This window comes from Bos javanicus, chromosome 11 (genome assembly GCF_032452875.1).
Source record: "Bos javanicus breed banteng chromosome 11, ARS-OSU_banteng_1.0, whole genome shotgun sequence".
Lineage (NCBI taxonomy): Eukaryota > Metazoa > Chordata > Mammalia > Artiodactyla > Bovidae > Bos > Bos javanicus.
This window is the reverse complement of record NC_083878.1, coordinates 46134704-46159319: the sequence shown is the minus strand read 5'-3', so window position 1 is coordinate 46159319 and position 24616 is coordinate 46134704. Positions and strand designations below refer to the sequence as shown.

Here is a 24616-nt window from a genome sequence, read left to right as displayed (position 1 = left end):
AGTTCCCTGACCAGGGATTGAAGCCAGGCTTCTTGCAGTGAAAGCACGGGGTCCTAACACATGAACCACTAGGGAATTCCTGACACCTTTTTTGTTTTCTACCAACATGCCATTTAGACATATTTTCTATTACACTCATTTAGATTCACAAACTCTTCACTCATGGAGATATAAAAGATATATTCAATTATGTATACAGAAATTTCTTATGTTGAAATATTTTCTTCTATATTCTATTTTCCTATTATAGATACGTAGCATATAGCTGAGTTGGGTGTGTATAGTTGTTCCCACTCTACAGTAGTTTATTCTCAAAGATACCAATCATTCTTGTATTCAGATATTTCCTGAGTAAACTGTTTTATACAAACTGTCCATTCATAGCTATTAATATATTTCATATCATTCCATGTTGAATATAGCTCTTTTAGATACATTTTTGTTATAGTCATGTAAGTATAAAATTCAATTCTGAGTTATATCTTTTTATGTGTTTTAGCAACCGTTCACTTATAGACATGTTATATACAGATTCAATTTTATCACTTCTTCAGTAATGACTGGCTTCCCTGATAACTCAGTTGGTAAAGAATCCGCCTGCAATGCTGGAGACCTGGGTTGGGAAGATTCCCTGGAGAAGGGAAAGGTTACCCACTCCAGTATTATGGCCTGGAGAATTCCATGGACTGTATAGTCCATGGGGTCACAAAGAGTCAGACATGACTGAGCAACTTTCACTTTCAATAAAGACATTGTTTTTTTGTTATACAAAAACCCAGTTTCTGGAGACACACATCAATCTTTTGAATAACTTTTTATGGAGTGATATATTAATTTGTGTTCTATCCATAGTCCATAGCATAGATGTCAAGTTCAGTGTTCTTACCATTAAAAACACCAAAAAACAACCCAAAGGGACACAAGGAAACTTGGAGGTGATGTTTATTACCATGACTGTGGTGATCATTCACAGGTATATGCATATGTTCAAACCCACCTAATTATATACGTTAAATATGTGCACTTTTTGTGTATACACTTCAATAAAGCTGTTAAAAATTTCTACCTTTTATTTTTTAATGTAAGAAAATATAAAATTACATATACGCTTACACTGTGTTTATTTTGAACTGCTCTGCTCCACATGGACAGATAAATGTTTGACAGTCACTGCCTGCTGAAAGCAGGATGCAGAGAACCTGGGGTTAGACAGACTTTTCCCTGAATATCCTTCTATTTGTCAATGTATGAATTTTAAAGAACAAATATACTGAAAGTCACCTTCAATAGTTATACTAGAGCAACTGAGAAAGTCTGCCTTCTGAGTTGCCAGGTCTTGGTTGAAAGCTCTGACAACCATGAAACACTCCAGAGTAATAACTATGAATAGCCTCACCAGAACAACATCTTGTTTTAATCTGACAGCAGTCTTGACCCAAAAGACCTGCGTCAGGTTAAACGATGTCCAGCTTCACTTTGATGTTCATAGCTGCCAGTTCAGCTACAAAATACCGAAAGACATAAGGCAAGGAGATGGTGTCAATGGTGTCACTGCGGTTACAGAGGGCACAGATGTACTTTCTGTTGCGCAGGGCAGACCACGATGGGGGCGGCTTCTCCAACAGAGGGGAAAGCAGACTGCCACACTTCACACACACGTGGGCCACTGACCGATCCGAGCAGTTGAAGAGGCGGTCATGGAGGAGAAAAGATGTACCGTGAGCTAAAAGGGCATCCCGCTCCATCTCCCCAAAACGGATTCCACCCTGGACGTTTCTCCCCCCTATAGGCTGGTTAGTGACTTTGTCTCGGGCTCCTGTGGTCCTCACTTGGAATTTGTCGGAGACCATGTGGCGTAAACGCTGGTAGTACACCACGCCTATGAAGATGTCTGCTTCTAGCTCCAGCCCACTAATGCCACTGTACAACCTCTCGGTGCCATAGTAGTTGTAGCCAGCGGCCTTCAGCATCTCGCCAAAGTATTCCAGGGCTGAGTTCTCCTCTGAGAAGATGAAGGGGGTCGCGTCGTGGCAGAGCCCGTGCAGAGCTGCAGACTTGCCAGCCATGCTCTCGATCAGCATGCCTATGGTCATGCGGGATGGAAAACCATGGGGGTTGAACAGAATGTCAGGGACCATCCCGCTCTCGGTGAATGGCATGTCCTCCACTGGCCACAGCCTGCTCAAGATGCCCTTCTGCCCGTGACGACTGGCGAACTTATCTCCAATTGTTGGGTTCCGGGGCACTCGCATCGTGATGCACACACACTTGAACTTGCCATTGCCGGTATCATTACTGCACACTTTAATGTTATCCACAATACAGTTTTCTTTACTCCTAGGAAAAAGTAAACAGGACAGAATGTCAAATATTTGTTAAAATGAATAGAGGGTGCCTTAGAATGTGGCTGTATTTGGACATCGGAGCTTTAAAAAGGTAATAGAAGTTAATAACGAGACCATTAGGCCGGTCCCTCCTGAATGCAATCTAATAACTGGCATCACAATAAGAAGAGGAAATTTGGATACAAGGAGAGACAAGAGAGGCACACGTGCACAGGAAAAAATACCATGTGCGACAAGGAGAAGGTGGCCACCTGCAAGCCAAGAGGCCTCGGGAAACCAAACCTGCCTTCACCTTGATCTGGGACTCTGACCCTCCAAACTGTGAAAAAATAAATTTTTGTTGTTTAATAAATAAATGTCTAGAGATACTTTTATTGATATATTAGTATTTAGTGTTTCCTAATGGATATTTGCAAAAATTATTCTTATTTCTATTCTTCACTACAAATAGAGCTGGTATCCCTAAAAATACTTATGGACAGGGGTATTGATTACATTCACTACAGAACTGTGATTGGAAGAACAGTAGCAAGAAAGGCAGCTAAGACCTAAAAAATCCAGTTTTAGTAACAGGGATAATGAATTCCACTTTTTAGCTAAGACACATTATTAACATGTCTGAGAGAGATGATCAAGTCTGAATAATAACAGTTGTAAAATAAATCCCAGATAACTCAACAGATTTAACAGACTGACAAGAAAAGTAGGAAAACAAAACAGTACAACAGACCACAGAACTTCATCTCATATAAGAAATGTCCATTCAGTTAATGACTAAGCTACCCCTAGTATTACTCCAAAAATTCTGTTGAAAAATAACATTCACTGACTTCCAGAGATTTCACTGAGAAATAGCCCATAAGAAATAGCTCCGGGTATGCAAACTTACTTATAGTACATCACAAAGCCTTCCCCGGTGTTGAGGTTTAGGTAGCTGTAATATGGATCTCCATACTTCAGTTGTGCTCCAATAAATGGCAATCCATCATCGTCCAACTTCTGCAGAACCCGTGGGTCTCCAGGTTTGACTCCAAAGACCAGACTATCATCTCCTTGTTTAATTCTTTCAGACAGATCTATGAATTCAGACTTGTAGACACTCCCATGGGCAAAGCCTCGTTCCCAAGAGGCCTTATTCACAATCTGTGAAGTCAGAGGATCATTAATTTAACAGACTGAGGCCAAATAAGGGTTTTCAAAATAAAGCTGGTTAGCATTATAACTGGTTTAGGATAACTGGCATTTGATTTTAAAACTCCACATCTCCCAAATCACCTATGCTAACTATTAAAATCCAGACACATATAGATGGCTGAGAACCCAATCATGCATAAATACAAAAAGTAGATATTTCTAAGATTACTTTACATTCATTTGACATCTACTTGTACTGTGCACTCAAATACGCAGGCTATATGCATATGAAATATCTAGTGATATCCCTCAAAGTTTGACACTTTTTTGCGGGGTGGGAGGCCTTACTGAGCAGCATATAGGATCTTAGGTCCCCAACCAGGGACGGAACCTGTGCCCCCAACACTGGGAGGACAGAGTCTTAACCATTGAACTGCCAGGGAAGTCCCCTTGTCACTTTTAACTTAGACCAGGAATTAATTAATAGAACATTCATGCATCAAATATTAGGTACTTGGGCACATAAGAAATACTCCTTCAGTGATCTGATGGTAAACAGAAAAGTTAAAAATGAGAAAGGGTGGAAGTACACCTCTTAGCAGCACTTACCATGGCATCTTCCATGTCGTAGCCAGTGTAAGAGATAACAGCGACAATGGCATTTGTCCCAATTGGGTAGTTATCCATGTCATAATAATCATACATGTACGGTCTTACTAAAGGGCTCTGTGGAGTCTGAAGACGATACAGTTTATTATCTGATCGATCTTGAAAAGTGAGAAGTGGAAAGCCCATGGTCTGCTTACCTACAAAGGGAAAAAAAACATTAACATTTTGTTTTTTTCCCTGTTGATGTCAAAGATAACATATAAAATTGGAAACCAAATATTCATCATAAGGGGATGAATAAATGAGTAAGTCATGCTGGTTACGTTTACTACAGACTAATACCTGGTGTGAAAATGAAGTAGACAAATGTGTATGAACATGACCCAACCATGAAAACAATGCTGTGTGAGAAAAAGTAGGGAATGACATTTACTAGGATATATTCGTGTAGATTTGCCACACAATCCGAATAGTTCTAGACCTAGTTTATGGAAATGTGTAATGTAAAAAAAGCATAAAAAGAGGATTTAAAGGATACATACAAAACTACGGGACATTACTATTACTGGTGGGAGATGAGTGATAGTAACTATTGTCTAATTAGACGACTTTCTTTTTTTTTTTTTTTAATTTTATTTATTTGGCTGCACTGGGTCTTAGTTGAGGCATGCAGGATCTTTGATCTTTGTTGCTGCATGTGGGATCTAGTTCCCTGACCAGGGATCAAACCTGGGCCCCCAGCACTAGGAGCATGCCGCTTTAGCCACTGGGCCATCAGGGAAGTCCCTAGACTACTTTCTTACACAGACATCCACCTACCCACACACACACACAGAACAAAATGTCAGTATTTGTTAACTCTGGGTAGTCAGGTACAGGATAGAGAAGTTTCTTTTTTGTACTTCCCTACAGTACAGAGAATCAATTCAAAACAAAATGATTTTAAAAACTAAAATAGATAAATATATACATAGGGGAACTTTTAAAAAACAGAAAGGGAGATTTGCAGCTTCCAGTAAGAGAGGGCCACTCCTACAATATCACTCTCAACATGTATAAGTAAAAGATCCAGAAGAAAAACAAAAGCCAATTACATACATACACATACTAGCTGAAAGCACTGGAATGTAACCACAGGAAGTTACAAACTAGAGAGGGATTAACACTTGGACAAAAGGAACTGCGCTGAATGAATTTCCAGTTTTCTCAGTTTTGGATGTTTTGTTTTTTATGTTTTGTCTGATGGCCCAGTCAGAACAGCAGTCCAAATCTTTGGTGGACTCTAGAACTATGCACGGTGGGACAGACATAAGCAGTCCAGCTAAGGCTAAAGAGCACGTATCAACCACTGGAAGCTTGCTTCCAGAAATCTGAAAACCAGCCCTCGCCAGAGGAACAGAATAGAATCCATTTTTTTTTTCTTTTGACTACACAGCTTGCAGGGTCTTAGCTCTTCAACTAGGGATTGAACCTGGGCCCCAGAAGTGAAGGCACTGGGTCCTAACCATTGGACCACCATGAAATTCCAGTCTTTACCACATATTTTCCATCTACAATACAATCCAGTATTACTAGACATACAGAGAAACAGGAAAATGTGACCTAGACTCAAGAAAGATGCAATCAGTGGAGACTGATCCTGAGACGATCCAAATGTTGGAATTGGGAGGTAATGACTTTAAAATACCTGTTACAACTGTGCTCAAAATGTAATGGAAAATACGTCCACCATGAATGGAGATCAGAATCTCAGATAAAACAGGAACTATAAAAATGAAACAAATGGAAGCTCTAGGCTAAAAAATTAAGTGTCTGAAATAAAAATTCAGTAATGACAGAAAAGTCAGTGAATATGACAGATCAATAAAATGTCCCAATCTGAAGGAGAAAGAAAGAAAAAAAAAGAGAACAGAAAATTCAATGGCTTATGGGACAATATTAACAACTTATTGACTGGAGATGTATTAGTATGTCTTTTGTTACCCAAATGTTATTTACCAGAGACATTTCAACATTAACTTACATAACAAATCATCGGCCACAAGCCTTAGTTTCTGCAAAAGTCCTCCGGTCAATAACGTGTTAAAAGGCTTAACATATATGATGCATAACAGACATCTCAGGACATGAGACAGAACAGTCTCATTATTTCTAGAAATAATGACAGAATATCTTATAGATTTGACTTAATTTTTAAAAACAGGTTTAGGAATATCAGCAAAATAACAGGTTTAGGAATATCCAAGCAAGATAAATACAAACAGCAACATATTTAGGCATATCACAGTCAATCAGCTTACATACCAAACATAATGGGAAAATCTTAAGGACAGAAGAAAAATAAATAACACTATAATCAAGCAAACAATAATACACATAACCACTGACTTCTAATTAGAAATGACAAAGATAAAAAACAGAGCATAACAACATCTTTTAAGTGCTCAGGGAGGGGGGAACCCGAAAGTCCTGTCAAATCAGAATTATATATCCAGTTTCTGCAAGTGAAGATGAAATAAAGACATCCTCAGATAAATGAAAACTAAGAGAATTTGCAGCCAGCAACCTGCAGCTAGCTATAAAAAAATGTTAAAGAGAAGCTGTTCAGGCTGAAAATTCCAGGCTGAAATGACCCTCCATGAAAACTTGAATCACCAGGCACGAATGAAAGAAAGCACTAGAGATGATAATGACGGGTGACCACACGGCTTGTACTGTTAACAAATCTAATCACAGGACCTTAGGCAAAACCAAGCTGATGGATATTCTACAAGATAAATTTATCTTTTTCTTAAAAATAAGGTAAGACAGACATTTAAGGCTAAAGATCTAACTTAAAGAACTAAAGAGACAAGAGAACTGAATACAACATATGGTCTTGGACTAGGTGCTACCCAGGGAAAAACTTCCACAAACTTTATTATGCTATAAAATAATGTATTCTTAAATTTCCTGATTTTAGTAATTGTCCTTGATTATGTAAGTAGACCGCCCTGTTGTTAGGAAATACATAGCAGGATGTTCAGGGGGTAAAGGAGCAGCTCACTTTCCAAGAGGAAACTGCAAATGAGGCAAAATCTAGGTAAAGGGTCTATGGGAAGTTCTTTGTACTATTCTTATAACTTTTAGCTTTTCTCTTGAGTTTGAAGTTATCTCAGAGTTAAAAATTGCAGTCTGTTTTCTTTTGTGACCACCACCACTCTATGCTCTGTCTTACCCATTTGGCACTGGTACATATTTCTCGGACTCTGGTTGTGATCTGAGAAAGGGATGAAGTTGGCGATCACACTCAGCAGGCTGTGAGGGAAGAGCTCCTGGTGCGTGGTGACCCCAGCCAGAACCTCATCCTCGAAGATGGCAACATTCATGAAGATCTGGAAAGAGGAAGGACCAGGAAGTTCAAGGTACAATGTAACTGTGACTGCTAACACATATTAGCTCTTACTATTGATCAGAGTTTAAGAAAACCTTCCCACCCACCCAGTATCATGAACACTGCAGGGATGCACAGGAAGAAATAGCACGTCTTAAACATTTCATTCTAAATCTACCCTGGTCCAGCTATGAAGGGGGATAGGAAGGAGGAAAAATTTTTATCAGTAGCACAAAGCCTAGAGTTTTGCAACTACAGAGATGTAAGCAAAGATTGTGAGTGATTTTAGCAGAATGTTCCAGTCTCACCACCCAAGGCAGAGCCGGGTGCAAAGAAACTTGGGGAGCTGAGTGGGATGGGAAAGGCAGCTAAGGTGAACACCAACCCTCTCAGGTTTGATAAGCATGAAAACTGCTTCATGCTGATCACAGAGGAGGCAGAAAATAAGTTGTGACTTTCTTTCAAATGCCTGACTGTCATGATAACTGTAACACTTTAACAGTTAACTGAGTCTCTGAAAGCTGTATATTATATCATCACAGGGGTCTATGTACCTGTTCCATAGTTCCAATCAGTTCTTCTTTGCCTAGTTCCAAGTTCTGCACAGGCCGCACCAGTCGACAAGGAGTGGTAAAAAGGTACAATCCTGGGTACAGACTTGGTTTTCCTGTCATGGGGATCAGGGCCACCTCCATCCAGGGAGGAATTCTTTTTTCTCTCAACACCTGTTTTCAATAAAAAGAGAGTTCCGTGAAGAATAAGTGACGTCTATCCCTCTGCCACCTAGGAGGTGGGTACGGAGGAGGAGATCTAACATGAAAAGCAACACCTTGAAAGTTTCGCAGGTAACACATCTAGTACCCTGCCAGCCTCAGCCCCCCATAGATGGCTATTCACCCCACACTGAGAGCTGGCAAAAGCCCTACTTTCTTGGGGACTCAATCTCACTATGAGGCAAACTAGTAACAACTGAGACTGAGCAAAAGGTAAACCAAGAATGTGTGGGTAAACACAGTATATGCAATTCTGTTGGCTGATGTCTAAAATATAAGATTACTGGTGTTATTTTAAAATGGATTCAATGAAAAAGCCCTTCCACTTGGCAATTAAAAAAACAAACAAACAAAAATCTATGAACACTTGGGTGAAAGGAGAAATACTAAAATTACAGAAATGTGAAAAAAAAAATGAAATCTGTATGGTAGAACTTATGGCAATAAGTATAACATATATTTAAGTATATATAATACTTGAACATATAATATATAAGTAGAACTTATAGATTTACAGTTAAATATATTATTAGTAAAATGAAAGAATAAAAATAAATGAATTAATTCTTAGCCCAAAAGGTAAAACAACAAAGTATAAGAAATCAAAGATAAAATCTGAAATTAAAGAAGCAGAGAACAGAAAAAGGTTCAAACTAATAAAACATTTTTAGTTCATTTGATGTAATTGAGAAAGGGATGGGTATTCTTTTTCCTTGTGGGGAAACCAAGGGTATGAATATACTGAGTAAAAAAAGGCAAAGGGGGGAAGAGCATGGAAACAAAATTTTAAAACCATGAGGCTGCTTTGCATATCCCTGAAACCAAGATGAAATGGATAAAATGCTGGTGACCAGAACAGACCTCAGCAGAGGTAAAAAGCTTCAAGACCAACTTCTGTATTAGACATAAAGGTATCAAGGAGCTGCCCCAAAGACAGCACTAGAGCCGGACGGCCTCACAGGTGAATTCTAGAAGACCTAAGACCAGAGGACTCACTGCTGCGCAGACTGCTCCAGAGCACTGAACACCAAGGAAAACTTTCCAATGCTTTTTATCAAGCAGAAATTTGTGACTGTCGATTTTTTAAAAAATCTTAAATAAAATTGAGAAAGTATCTGTATTTATTAGGTATTAAAATAATAACCAAGTGGGATTTATTCCAGGAATGGAAGATTTGTTATTCATCTTTATTAATAAAGAATGATCTTTGTCAGGGAATGAATATAATACTTTTAATATATCTAAGGAGAAAATCTCACAACTTTTTTCTCCATAGGTGAAGTATACAAGCAAAAGAATTGTGTGTGGGGACTAAAGAACACAATCTTAAAGTGATCACAGTTAACATCAGCAGCCAGGAGACCAGCCTACATTAAGTTCCTCCTGAAATGATATTCTGAGTCTCATCATAAGAAAGCTACATATATCAAGAGACAATGTACACAATTTGGTCTATACTCTTTAAAAACAAAAAAGTGAGACATTAAAGGCTGAGGAACTGTCCCAGATTAAGGGAGACTGAAGAAACACGCCAACCACACGTAACATGGGATTCTGGACTGGGTCCCAGACAAAAAAATCTGAATATCAGCTATAGACTTCACCCACCTGAGATTTTTTAAGTACACTGTGGTTAATAAAGAGAAAATCCTTGTTCTTAGAAAATATACACTGAAATCTTCATGGAAAAGGGGACATGTCTGTACACTGTCTTCAAATGGTTTGGAAGTAAAATGTACACAGTATTTATAGAGCATACAAATGAGAAAGCACGTGGGGGAAAACATAACAACTGGTATATCTCGGTAATGGGCATATGAGAGCTCTCTATGCTGCTCAAACATGCTTTCAGTGTAAAACTATCAAAGTAAAGCAATGAAAAAGCTGAAAAACAAACAAAAAACCCAACTAAACAGGACAGAGCATAAACTACAAATTCATCGTACTGCCAAACTCCTGGCCATTATCTAAGCAACAAAGACTCTTTCCCAGAGAGAATTCTAAAGTTTAGTTATTCAAAGAATGTTATTTTATTTGACTTTTTAAAAAAGTATTTCAAGAAACAGAAGGCAACCAGTTATGACTGCTATCTTGATTAGCTTCAGTATTACCTGAAATATAAGGCCATATTTTGAGATCCCCTATCTGCCATTAGTATTTACAAAGGGAAAAAAAAAAGTTAAAAATGTGTTAAAATAGTAGACTAGGGCCTCAATGAAACAAACCAAAAAAAAAAAAAAAGCATGTAGCTCAAATACCTGTCACTGACCCTAACCAATGAGGTCAGTGTAAGGCAAGATGCTGCCACCAGAAGGACCATATGGGCAATTCCAGAATTAGCTTCTGACCTCCAACCCCTTGACACTCAATAATACCCTAGGGCTACCTCAACAATTAGAAAAGACATGAAAACCTAAGACGGAGGGACAAAACAATTCACAGAGACTCAAGATCACCTTAAAATGTCGGAGAGAATCGGCAATGCCAGGGGCAATCTCCTTATCGGCCCAGCCAATCATGACACCGTCCAGCAGGACAGGGTAGCACTCACTGTACGGCCGATGTGGAGTTCCGTCAACTGGAGTGACCCCTGGTGAAGTGAACAAATGGAATGATCTCATCAGGATGCTTTCCCAACATTTAAATTTCCCTCCAGACTCAACAACGGCTTTACCTTTCCAGACATCTAGTCACCTTGTCTCTAGACCAGAATGTTTTTATATGGCTTGAGGAAACATTTAAGTCTTTCAGCAAGGACCCCCAGGTCTAGGGTCTCTGGCTTTGAGCAGAGTAGCAGGTGGACAGGGGTATAAAGGAGGCTTTTTTTTTGTATACCTTTTATGTTTCTGAGCCAGGTAAACATATTTTCCCCCTCCAAAATCTAATTACATTTGCTCATTATTCACACATTACAAATTTGCCAACTTGCTAAAATGTATCTGTAACCCCAGCATCAATACTAGTGGCTCCTCTCGCATCATTTGAGGACATCTAGTGAAAATTTTGAGTCACCAGAAGCATGTTTCCGGCTGAGGTCACACAAGGGGATGCAGTTTCAGCTCATACTGCAAATAAGGGTCCTTTCTGCACTGTTCAGTGCTGTATGTGCTTTTGCTGTTTAAAATGGCCTTCAAGCACAGTGCCAAAGTGCTGGCCCCTAAGCACAGGGCTCTGATGAGCTTATAGTTACAGTGTAGTTAGCTGAAAGCTCAGTATTAATGAATCAACAATATATATTAAATAAGGCATCTTTAAACAGAAGCATGCATAAAGCAAGGCCATGGACCCAGCAGCCGATGAAAATGCTGTCACGAGAGGTATGCAGGAACCTAACCTTTTCTTCCCTAGGACCAATGACTCAGTGTCTGCTAATTCAGTGCCAGTGGTGACTTAGAGAAGTACTGCAAATAACAAGAATCTACTCTAGCTAAGTAAGAACACTCATCCATGAGCTGTCAACAACCTCTGTAAAGGTGCTTTACAAAATGGCACAGGTTATCCACAGTGTGACACCATCACCCTTATATGAATTCTCTGCTCAAACCCCAGAGAAGCACAACTGAATAGCTTTGCACCTGTAAAACCCACACAAGCAAACAAGACAGACTGCTGACTGCCGCGAACCACCTACCCAAGTTGCAGAGTAGAGCCGGAATAGATGCTGTGTACACAGACTGTGTGACGACCTCACAGATGGCGGTTAAGTGGTTCATCAGTCCACAGGGCTCCCCGTCAGGGGTGTGCACGGGACAAAGAAAGCCCCAGGACTCCGGCAGCAGCCTGCGCACAGTGGTGGTCCGCATTTTAGCAAAATCAGCCCCTCTGTGCACACAGCGGAAATGGGAGAGATAGCGTATGAAGTTCAGCTTGTCAGCCACGACACAAAGTCCAGAATCTTGCAGGAAGCCAAGACCTTAATAAAACAGACATCATTGAAAAATAGAATAAACTGAAAAAAAAAAAAGAAAAAGCCTCTTTTTATTTGAGGCTCTGAAAAGATAATAAAACCTCAGAACACATTTGAGATCATGCATGCTCAGTTGCTAAATTGTGTCTAACTCTTTGGGACCCTGTGGACAGTAGCCTGCCAAGCTCCTCTGTCCATAGGATTTCCCAGGTAAGAATACTGGAGTGGGTTGCCATTTCTTTGTCAGGGGATCTTCCCGACTCAGGCATCAGCAGGCAGGTTCTTCATCACTGAGCCACCTGGGAAGCCCACACTAGCGATCACAGAGTGGGTTATCACAAAGTTTATTCAGCTGTGGGGAGGGGAAGAGTTTACAAAGGAAAAAAATACAGTAAAAATCCCCAGATTTCACAAACTATTAGCCTTAATTGTTTCCCCATCTCTTCCACATGATCTCTATGGAGAAACATAAGTGAGTTACAAAACAGCAAATAATTAAACGGGATGCACCCGAGAGAGAGTTGTATAACACACAAGCACTTGTTAGCCCTTAAGGAATTTGCATCAGTACCATCTCCTTTAAAAAAAAAAGACTTCTGGCCCTTTAATAACCACTTAGTAAAGTTTTCCAGGTGTTCTGATATGACTGGTTTAGGGATGGGTATGTCTAAAAACCCTCTCAGACTACCACCTAGTTAACCTATCCTCAGAAATCTAAGCAGTTTCCGGTTTTCTAGAAGGAGGTATGGGAAATGCATTTGTTCATTAAAATCAGATTTAAACTATACAGACAACCTGTCTAAAGCCCTTCAGCCCAATATACACCTGTCAAAATTCACAACCTGAAATCGGTCTTTAATGAGTGAGCAGCTCACTTTTAAAAAGAACCTCTCCCGGGACTTCCCTGGCAGTCCAGGGGTTAAGACTCCAAGCTTCCACTGCAGAGGGCACAGGTTTGACCCCTGGTCAGGGAACTAAGAACTGATGTGTCATGTGGTGTGGCTAAAAAACCAAACCAAAACAAAACAAAAAAACATCTCTCATAGCAATATGCAAACTGACATTAAGCAAATAATCTGAAAATTGTAACAAAATGAAGCCCATTTATTTAATTTCACCTGTTTTAGAACGTAGATTTCCAGTAGCAAGAAGGTATTCAAATGGTTTTGTAAGGTCTATTCCCAGACTAAAAATCTTCATCAAATTTTCATTGTTTAAGGACACATTGGTCTTCTGAGACTTCTTGTCTATAGCTATTTTAATAGACACTAACCAAGCTTCCAATTTTTCCTGAAGTAAGAAAAACAGTTTAATTTTTAGGTGTTTTAATTAACCACAAATTTCATATTTACTCAGTCTATGGAATTTTCCAGGCAAGAATACTAGAGTGGGTTGCCACTTCGTTCTCCAGGGGATCTTCCCTACCCAGAGATTGAACCTCTGTCTCGTGTACCTCCTGCATTGGCAGGCGCATTCTTTACCACTGCATCACCTGGGAAGCCCTAATTATTGATAATGAATTTGGAGATTTTTACTTCAGTCCTCTCCATCTTTCCTGTCATTATGTTATCTCTTAAATTCTTTTTTTTTTTTTTAAACAATCATCATTTTATTTAGCCCCTGATCCTGTGGGTCAGTTGGGGAAATTTTCTGGTCTGGGTCAACCTAACTGAACTCTGCATTTTCAGTCAGCTGGAGGGTCAACTGATGGCCGGGCAATCTAGGATAGCCACCCTCACCTGTCTGCAGTTAGCAAGCTATTGAGGGAGTTTCTGCAGTTCTCTTCCTCTGCACTTTTTCCCACTACTCCTCCCTCTCAGAATTTGATTTTGTGCAGGTATCTTTCCCCCACCATCCCAACTCCCTATATGTAGCATAAGCCTCAGGGAAACTGCTGGAGAATTGACATGATAATTAACATAACTGCATTTCCTTTGCTGGTGATTGGTCAGGAGAAGGCACACCCAGGTCTGGCCAATGAGGAATGTGGGCAAGTCTGTTCAGAATGCTCCTAGGAAAGCTTTCCTCATCCCATGGAAAAGCTATGGAGAGAAATACCTAACTTTGATTGAGGGCTTGTTATGCCTGCTGCTGCTGCTGCTGCTAAGTCACTTCAGTTGTGTCTGATTCTGTGTGATCCCAGAGATGGCAGCCCACCAGGCTCCCCCATCCCTGGGATTCTCCAGGCAAGAACACTAGAGTGGGTTGCCATTTCCTTCTCCATCTTAAATTCTTTTTAGGGATAATATTAAAAATATAAAATGCTATCCAATCAACTTTCTTATAAAATTATTATAACATTCTCTCCCTAGACACACACAGTTCTCATTATTTACAATAATCACGTCCTACAACATCTGTGTGAACACTGCACAAAACCCCTGCTCCCAGAGGAAATGCAGGGTCAGATGTCAGTGAGTTTTCATTTACTGACATCTTTGTCAACTGATCAACACATGACCTTGTTTTCTGTGTTTGTGAACACTTAGTTTACACTGTTGATTCTTTACCACTGAGCTCAGAGCAAACAGCATCATTAACTCAACGCCTGCACAAAATGTGTCTAACGTAAGTGTTTCCTCTATAAGGCAGGCACAATGCAGCCTTCTTGAGCTAGGACCACGGAAAGGAACTTCAGCACTGAGCATGGGGGCCATTTTAAACAGCAAAATCACCAAGAAAAAGCAGAAAAATGTGAAAAACATGGCATTGAGGAGACACTCGTTTACTGCTCATCAGAACTGAGCTGGGCCTTGTGCCTCAGAAGAATAACTTTTCAGCACTCTGTACATGTCTGCAAATGACCAGGAGTGTGCCGCAAGTACTGATATTGCTGAGTTAAAAATAAATGTTAATGAGTAGTTGAATTTAATAGTACAGAATCTGTAAATAATGGGGACTGACTATAAGTGAGTATATTGGCCATTTACACTTCATCATTAATGTTATGACCAAGATTTGACAGTTTTTATTTAGCGTCTATGAAGATACTAAAGTCCTGAACCTGCCGTAAGCTAATGCCTCTGATTAAGTCCCTTACTGCTAAACAAACAAAAAATAGAAGGGAAAAAAAAACACAAACCTACAAAAAAAATGCTCAAACTAGAAATTATAAGCATGCAAGAAACAATACTGCTGAATATGGCCACACCATCCCACAAGAGGTAACAACGCTCCAGGGTGAAACAGCCTGCACCTACCTTCAGAAACATGAGGAAGAGCTGACCAGGAGTTAGAACCTCTTGGTTCATTAAACTGTCAGGATTCTCCTCCATGCACTCTCCTTTGGCTAAAGCAAAGAGCTTCCGGGTCATGAGACAAAGCATATAGAACTTCTCAGTGTTGGATTTCAGGTGGATACAGATACACTGGCTGCCGAAAGAGAAAGCTTAAAACAATCCAGCTACTGATACTATCCCATGTCCTGCTAACCAAGGTCCCCAATCCACATTTACCCTAGACGTCTTCAGTCATTTTCCAAAAACTGCTTTTCACTTTTGCTGGCAACATTAGCAAAAGAACAGAACAGACTCACAAAATCTAGGACTGTAGGGACAGGCCATAAGTGGATATTTAAATTTAAATCAATTAAAAAAAAAAAAAAACTCGTCTTCTCAGTTGAAATGGCCCTGAATGTGGCTTGTGGCTACAGATTGCTCAGTGGAGGACTACAGCAGGGCTCCCTTAACAATTACACAGTGGATACAGAAGACAGAGTCCCAGCCTTAGGGAAATAAAGGGACATGATACCTGCAGCTTTCAGATAATGCAGAAAGAAAAACGATGTATATGCAGAGAAAGTAAGAAAGATGTTAATAAACTGGTGAGTTGGAAGTCTGAAGTTATTTCAACATAAAACCTTAAAAGTACAATATAAAATAGGAAGCTAGCAGGAAGAGAAAGGTGAGGATGGCTGCAGGAACAAAGTTAGCCCCTATCTCCCTACACAAGAATCCCACCCCCAGGGCTATTCTGATTTCCAGATGACTCACCAGCCCCATGTATATCCTTACTGGTAACCACAGACACTGCCCAACCCTAAGAAACAGTTTCACGTACTTGAACAGAAACTCTGCAGCTTGTTCGTTCGGGTACCAGTCAGGAAGGCTGAGTTTCACTCTGAAGCGCTCCCCCAGATAGTTAAGGACCTGTTTTTGTGTGGAACATCCCTCTTCCATTACGATCCTTAACATCTGAGAAACCGAGTTCCTAAAGAAAGAGTCATCCTCCTTTCCTTTGATGAGCTCCTGAAAAATCTGATAATCGGAAAAGCTGACGAGTGCCTAGAAAAGAAAGAAAGAAAAAAAGATTATTTAATTAATTAATTTTAATTGGAGGTTAATTAATTTACAATATTGTGGTGGTTTTTCCATACATTGACATGAATCAGTCACGGGTGTACATGTGTCCCCCCATTCCAAACCCCCCTCCTACTTCCCTCCCCATCCCAACCCTCTGGGTTGTCCCAGTGCACTGGCTCTGAGTGCCTTGTTTCACACATCAAACTTGGACTGGTCATCTATTTCATATATGGTAATATTCATATTTCAATGCTATTGTCTCAAATCATCCTACCCTCGTCGTCTCCCAGAGAATCCAAAAGTCTGTTTTTTATATCTGTGTCTCTTTTGTTGTCTCACATATAGGGTCATCATTACCATCTTTTAAAATTCCATATATATGCAAAAAAGTTTTTTTTTTTTCAAAATTGTTAACCATCATTTAGTAATAGTTCTCTCCTACTTCTTTTTAAAACCCAAGAAAAATCAGGCCTCTACTACTGCTGAATCTAAGCAAGTTCTTCAAAATAAGGGTCACACTTGTATGGGAGACACCAAGATGTCCCAATGACCCTTCCCACTTGGTACCCACAATCTTGGTCTCCTCTGCCTTGAACAGGGCTGGCCTGTGTGACCAAGGGAGTATGGCAGAGAAGCTGAAGTGTGACTCTCAAGGCTGGGTTGTGATGGGCACTGCAGCTGCAGCCTCATTCTCCTGGTGAACTCTCTGGGGAAGACAGGTGCCTCAAGAAGCCTGTGGAAAGGCCTGTGAAGAGGAACTGAGACCTCCTGCCAAGAGCCTGCACTGACTTGGCAGCCAAGCTCAGTCGACCTCAGAAGGGGATTCGCCAGCCCTGGGCAACCCTTCTACACAACAGCAGCCCCCATTGACATCTCATGGCAACCTCCTGAGACCCTGGCCAGAACTGCCCACATCAGGAGCTACTTCCATATTTCTGACCACACAAATAGAGAGAGAAATATTTAGTCATGTTTTAACCACTGCATTTTGAGGTAACTTGTTATGGAGCAGTGGATATTAGCATAGCATGAACGCTGATGAGGACGACCTATCCATTTTGCACTTCCAACGATTCGCTTCCTAACAAAAGAAGTATATTCAGTAAGTCACACCTTAAGTGCAAATCCCAAAGGAAGGAAAAACAGTTCTTTCCGGTAAATAAAGTTCAACATAACCGTGCCATTTTCCAAGTAGTGAAGGTTCATATTGACAGCGGAATGTTCCTCTCTCACACAGTGCATTGAAACTCCTATTGAAACAAACAGAGCAAATAATCAGAAACTCAGCAACACTACCATTAAGCAGTATCCACGGGTATAATTAGAGACAGATTTTTAGCTCAATTGTAAGAATGAACTGTTTAACTATAGGATTCCAGACTGCAAAATGCTATCTTGAGCAGCCAGGCCCTGTCATGGACAGTGATCAAACAGAGGTCAGGTTGCTATCAGTCAGAGACAAGGCGAATGCCGTGCCCCCTGAACTGGAAGAATTCAGAGGCCCAGACCCACCTCTGGCCAAGTCAGCCAGCCTTCAGTATCATAAGCAATAACATAAAAACCCATGTTCAGGGGCTTCCCTGATGGTGATGAAGAATCCACCTGCCAATGGAGGAGATGGGTTTGACCCCTGAGATCTGGAAAGATCCCACATGCCATAGAGTAACTAAGCCCATGAGCCACAGCTATTGAGCCCACATGCAGTAACTATTGAAGCCACGCACCCTAAGAGCCCATGCAGAGTCACTGAAACAAGAACCCCATGCACTGCAACTAGAGAGTATCCCCCACTCGCTGCAACTAGAGAAAAGCCTGTGCAGCAACGAAGACCCAGAACAATAATAAATAAATAAAATTATTTCTTAAAAAAAAAAAAAAAAAGTTCATTCAGTTTGAAAAAAAAATTGAACACAGTAGAAACTAGGTGTTCCACTATGAATTTATAGCACAGAATTGCTTAACAGAAAAACAAACCAAAAATTATATATATGAGAGAAAAATATCAGACTCTACGTGCATACATCTACTTTTAATAAAACAGCTTAAATATTTCTGAAAGAACATTCCAAACATCCCTGCAACTTACCATACTGAGTGTAGCCAGGCCCTCTGCTTTTCCACTTTGGTCTTACCATTGCAATGGGGAAATTTCTGCGAGGCATAATCAACATTCGGATGACTTTTTCAATGCCATTGATGATAAAATAGCCTCCCATTTCCTGCAAAAGAGATGAATTAAAAATTTTTAAACAAAGACACATAAGTACCTGCAAACATGATACTGACTAAGGGCCAGTATCACCCTCATTCCTAACCAGATGTGCACAAGAAGTGCCCTTAAGCAAGAGGACCTGCGGGTCCCTGGGAAACTGCCGACTTAATTAAATCTTCTCAAGCACATTAAAAAGGCTGTAGAGACTTGGGAGAAATGTATGGAAGGAAATCATGGTACTTCCTTTGACCAGACAAGTTGGACATAACCTGCCACATTCTTATCCCTAAAATGACTGCACTTTTCAATGACATTAAAAACCAAAAACAATTTACTCAAGTCTAAAGTTGAAAACAGTAATGGTTTTGCTTCCACACAAGTATGGTTTCTCGTGAACCCAGCATGGGCTTCCCTGGTGGCTCAGTGGTAAAGAAACCACCTGCCAATGCAGGAGACACAAGACGACGTGGGTTTGATCCCTGGGTTGGGAATATCCCCTAGAGGAGGAAATGGCAACCAGCTCCAGTATTTTTGCCTGGAAAATCCCATGGACAGAGGAGCCTGGTGGGCTACAGTTCATGCGGTTGCAAGAGTCAGACACAACTGAGCCTGTGCGTGTGTGCGCGCACACACACACACACACACACACAGCAGGTATATCATGCTGGGTGCTCTATGTCAGCACAAGTGGGACAACTACTTGCCATTTTCAAAAGAGAAAACTGAGCCTCAGGGAGATTAAACTTTGCAAAGATGCACAAGGGGAAAGTTGAACAGCTGGCTGTCAAACCCAGATCTGCCACCAAAGGCCTCTTCCCACCACATACAGTCTCCCTGTTGTAGGCAGAGTCTGCACATCTTGATTACTTCAACCCAAGCCACTTAACAGAGCTGAAGGAAATGCTGAAGGGAGGGTATATGAAGCATTTAATACATCCACAGAGTTCGACTGTAGGTAACGCAGACATATTAGACACATTTTGTGGGTTAAAATGTTGAGAGAGCTGTAAAAATTCAAATACATCTCTAAATATGTATCATTCAGAAAATTAGGGAAAAACCTACCAATTATCCCCGACAAATAGTAATATTCTCTAACTGGAGAGTTCTTTTTTTTTTTTTAAATCACAAATAATGCTTTTAAGTATTTAGCTTCTTATAGTACTCACATAACAGAAACTGACAAATCTATCTTGTTGTTGTTTAAACGTTAAGACATGTCCAACTCTGTGACCCCATGGATTGTAGCCAGCCAGGCTCCCCTGGCCATGGGATTTCCCAGGCAAGAATACTGGAGTGGGTTGCCATTTGCTCCTCCTCTTTTTCCTTTTTCTGCTGATGCCACACAGCATGTGGGACTTACTTCTCCCACCAGGGATTGAATCTGCACCCCTTGCAGTGGAAGCATGAAGTCTTAACCACTGGACCACCAGGGAAGCCCCTAGAGTGTTCTTTTTCATACACTGTCTCATCTGAGACTCGTTATGAAGCCTACACAGAGCACAGACAAGACATCAAGGCCCCTGTTACCTAGAAATTAAAGCAGAGAAAGAAAACTGAACTCCCTGACAAGCTTTCTGTTCTCGCACTCCCAGTTCTGGCCCTTTCTACTGTCACTGCGTCTTTCAGGGCACGGCTCCCCTGCAGGTACCTCTGCTTCCTCATGGTGCTCAATGAGGGCTTTTGGAGGAAGGTTGTATAAGTTGCAAAGCTTGGATTTCACCATGATGGGAACGTAGCCCAGAAACTGCTTAATGACTCCTTTTGAGATTCCATTCACTGACCAGCTGATATCGGCCTAAGTGAAAATGAGAGAGAAAAGTTAAAAAAAAAGAAAAAAGGGGGGACTATCTAGATCTATAGGAATAAATGAGTATTCTAGGGGAGGGAGACAGAGGGATGGACTGGGACTTTGGGGTTGGTAGATGCAAACTATTACATTTAGAATGGATAAACAACAAGGTCCTACTCCATAGCACAGGGAACTATATTCGATATCCTGTCATAAAGCACAATAGAATACTGAAAAAAAAAATGTATATAAAAAAAGAGTAGATGAGTATTTTAAAAGATTAAGGCAGAGGACCATAAACTAAATGATTCTATGCTTTAGGTTTAAAAGATGGGATCGCTCAGATGACAGCACTGAGAAAGCCAAACTCTGGTATAAACCGTATTAGGCACTGAGCTTATTCAAAAAAATGTACAGTGTGTGAGTTGCATGCTGTCACTCATACTCACTGTCAGCTTTCCCCGGTAGGTGCTCCTCCGGCCTCGGCACTCTGCTGGATAAACGTTGAGCTCTTTGCAGATGCTCCCTTTGGGAACGGCTGGAGGGCTGATGACGGCATCCACAATGGTGAGACAGATCCGCTCATCTTTGAAAGCAAATTCAAAGGGAGGGACGGCCTGAAATACAGTTGAGACAGTCAACCACTTGCACTTTTAAGGCACTCTCTCTCGAAGACTCTTTCAAATCTCAAGCGTTCTACAAGCACTGATGGCTATCATGCCAATGCAACACATCTAAAAAGAGCTAACACGACATCCGGTATACTCATATCCTAAGTACCTAAAACAGCATTAAGCAGATTTTTTTGGTCTACTGACTGTTGGATTCTATAATAGGTTCTAGGGATACAGCTGTTTACGGGACAAAGCTGTCCTCTGAACCAAGTACCTGACTTCAGTAGTGTGTATATGTTAATCCCAAACTCCTAACTTATCTCTGCTCCACATTTTTACTTTGTACCCTCTGTGCACGTATGTTGTTATTCAGTTGCTAAGCAGTGTCCAACTCTTTGCGACCCCATGGATTGTAGTCCCGTCAAGCTCTTCCTCAAGAATACTGGAATGGGTTGCCATTCCCTCCTCCAGGGGATCTTCCTGTCCCAGGGATTGAACCTGGGTCTCCTGCATTGCAGGCAGATTCTTTACCATATAGCTACCAGAGAACCCATTTTAGCGCAAACGTTCCTTGATCATCTCAACGCTGGACTCTTTTTCATTGTTTTAATAAATCCCAGGGTCAATTAACTTATATGCAGATTTACAATTTTTCTCATAGACATGATACAATGAGTCCAGGCATGATAGAAATTATTTCCCATCAGACAAAAATATCTCATCTTTTGCAAATGGGTGAAGCAGCAGGATTAATCTTCGAAGAAGCCTCGATGGTTTCCCCATTATTTGCAGAAGAGAGTTCAAGCATCAGAGACTGGCTCAACTTTCAACATTCTCTCCACCCCTCCTGCAGAACAAGTCCTATCCAACAAAAGCATAGGGTGGAGACCCCTGAGCTCTGCTCTTGCACTTCCCCTGGAGGGAACACACTCTTCTCCTGGATTCATGAGGTCCTGCCCTGGGTTAGCTGCACCTCCCTCCTCTGCTTTCACAGCTCCACCTGGTGCTGCTGCTGCTAAGTCGCTTCAGTCGTGTCCGACTCTGTGCGATCCCATAGACGGCAGCCCACCAGGCTCCTCCGTCCCTGGGATTCTCCAAGCAAGAATACTGGAGTGGGTTGCCATTTCCTTCTCCATCACAGCTCCACTACCTCCACCCAAAACAAGATCGCAAGCAAGAACTGTCTCTTACACAGGTCTGCTTCTCCCTCACTGTCAGAGTCAAGTGCCCGGAGACATCAGGATGCTTACTAAATGAGACCCTACCCCATTATTTTCACCTGAAGCCTGCTACCATCACCCTCTAGACCAATCACTTTAGTTTGGAGTAAATGTTACCTAATAATGTTACCAGTCTCTTAAGGAGGGCCAAAGGTTTCCCACTGAATCTCGCTTTAATGCCTCACTGGCCCCTTCTTCGACATAGCCCGGCGCTGGGCCTGTGCCCCACTCCCCCGTCTCCTGGATCTCCCGCTCCCTCTTCCAGGCCCCCAGCCTCACTCACCTCTCCCTCTTCCTTCTCCAGCGCCTCACACAACCCGCACCCCATCCGCCGCCAGGTCCCTTTGCTCCATCCGCCTGTAGCAGGGGCTAGCGGCGCCAGAGAACCCAGAATTGAGGAGCGCCTGGGAGGACGCCAAGCTCACCTGCACCGCGTGGCTGAGCCCTTCGCGCACAGCGTAGTTGAAAGACTCGACATGCGCCCGCGTCAGCTCCTGCAACGCTGGCTTTTGCTGTTCCCGCGGGATCCCGTAAGAGGGGTCGGTCAAGTGCTTTAGGCTGGGCCCACTGGGCAGGTTTCGCCACCGGCCGCCGGGATCCATGAGTTTGCCTGCACACCGGGCACCAGCGACTGCACACGCGCCGGAAACACCGCCCGGCGCCCAGCACCCACAACCTGCTGGGAAGTGTAGTTCCTCTTGGTCTGCCTGCCCTGGGTCCTCCGATTTTACAGGGTCGACTAGAAATTAATACTGTGGAGCAAATGGGCCGGCTCAAAATCCTGCAGAGTCGGAGAGCGGCGGATCGGCCCCGTCTCCTCTCTTCCGGCGTCCACCCCTGTAGATCTCCGCTCTCCACTCAGAAAGCGGAAATCCGCTCCAGGGCCGATTCCGCGTGTGAAATCTCCATTTTTCATTTGCGGTTTAGGACCGGCGGAGAGTGGTGTTCAATGATTTCCTTCTCTTTCCTTGACCACTTTGCGATTCAATACTCTCGGGATGACAGCCAATCAGGGTTCTGGCTTCAAGGAAAAAGCAGTTGGGCACCAAACCGACTGCTCTCTGCCCAACTGTGAAGTCGGGAAAGTTCATCACTGGGACTGTCTAGCGGTGGTCCTCCCCGCATTAGCCCCTCCCCGCGTCGTCTAGACTCGAGTCTTGAGCAGGAGCCGGCGACTTGTGTGCAGGCGGGCGTCCTAGCCCTAAGATCCTTTAGTTATTTAGTCGCTAAGTCATGTTCAACTCCTTGCGACCCCATGGACTCTAGCCCGCTAGGCTCCTCTGTCCATGGGATTGCCCGGGCAAGAACACTGGAGTGGGTTGCCATTCCCTTCTCCAGGGGATCTTCCCCAACCCAGGGATCCGGGGATCTTAGTTCCCTGACCAGGGATCAAACCTGTGCCCCCTGCAGTGGAAATGCAGACTCTTAACCACTGGACCTCCAGGGATCCTTTGAGTCTCTAAATCCTATACTCCATTCACCTCCCCAGAAAACAATTTATCGGAGACTGTCTGCAGCTGTCTTTCAGCGTAATCTTTCCTGTGTATGTGCGTTTAACAGCTCTATTGTGTACTGCGTTATAACACACAATAAACTACATCCATTTAAAGGGTACGCGCTGGTAAGTTTTGACCTAGGTGTATACACCCTGGGCTTCCGTGATGAAGCTATCATCACAATTAAGATAATGAATTCATTCACTACTTAGAGAAATGTCCACCTGACCCAATTCCACCTTTACCTAGGTCAGGTGGTAATTCTCATTCCTATATCAATTAAAAAAAAATCTTCTGTTTCTTTATGTTTACACCATCAAATCTCCCAAGATGTGTGCAGTTGTGACCTAAATTCTGCCTTCTTTTCCTTTACAGCGACTGCTCCTTTTAAGAAAAACTGTCTTCCTCTATTCCCTCTCCCTTGTTCACGAAGGCAGGAGAATGAGGGGATTATGACAGGTGCAATCATTTCCATCAACATACAAACTTGCTGGAAAAGCTGTTAGACAAAAAACAACTCACTGATCTCTTTCTTGTTCCCTCTAGAACACAGATCTTAAAAAGGTTGATCATCATTCCTGTCTCTCTACTGCTTTCAAGTTTCATCCATGTCTCAGCATGTTTAATTCTTCATTCTTTTCACAGCTGATTAAGAACCCATTGTATGGAGACCCATTTTGTTAATCTGTTCACCTGTTGATGGACATTTGGATTGTTTCCGCCTTTGACTATTTGGAGTAATGCTGCTAGAAACATCCATGCGCAAGTTTTTGTACAGACATATGTTTTCAATTCTCTTGGGTACTACAGCTGTTTATGGGACATATGGTAACTAACTTT

At 41.8% G+C, this 24616-nt stretch overlaps 1 protein-coding gene across 2 annotated transcripts; it reads right to left on the bottom strand.

Annotated features, from left to right (window-relative positions):
* Nucleotides 1-924: 924 nt before the first annotated feature.
* POLR1B (RNA polymerase I subunit B) lies at nt 925-23748 on the bottom strand. 2 transcript variants are annotated; one of them, XM_061432556.1, is made up of 15 exons: nt 22706-23748; nt 20896-21063; nt 20306-20452; nt 18529-18661; nt 17556-17692; nt 16201-16424; nt 15342-15513; nt 13260-13431; nt 11866-12147; nt 10691-10824; nt 8016-8186; nt 7306-7462; nt 4089-4285; nt 3235-3488; nt 925-2337 (listed from the first exon to the last, which is right to left on the bottom strand). In XM_061432556.1, the coding sequence occupies exons 1-15, from the start codon at nt 22880-22882 to the stop codon at nt 1455-1457; spliced, it is 3408 nt and encodes a 1135-aa protein (XP_061288540.1). In that variant the 5' UTR covers nt 22883-23748; the 3' UTR covers nt 925-1454. The 2 variants fall into 2 exon arrangements, with proteins under 2 accessions (XP_061288540.1, XP_061288541.1); XM_061432557.1 differs by lacking the exon at nt 22706-23748 and adding an exon at nt 22564-22679.
* Nucleotides 23749-24616: the final 868 nt, after the last annotated feature.

What these genes read in the sequence shown, in the direction of transcription:
- POLR1B (XM_061432556.1), bottom strand. Translation starts at nt 22,882, where the DNA reads ATGGATCCCGGCGGCCGGTGGCGAAACCTGCCCAGTGGGCCCAGCCTA. An exon ending in CTTTGGGATTTGCACTTAAG is followed by an intron (nt 16,425 to 17,555) that starts GTGTGACTTACT and finishes TTTCTTTTCTAG; the next exon opens with GCACTCGTCAGCTTTTCCGA. An exon ending in TCTTCCTCATGTTTCTGAAG is followed by an intron (nt 13,432 to 15,341) that starts GTAGGTGCAGGC and finishes TTCTTACTTCAG; the next exon opens with GAAAAATTGGAAGCTTGGTT.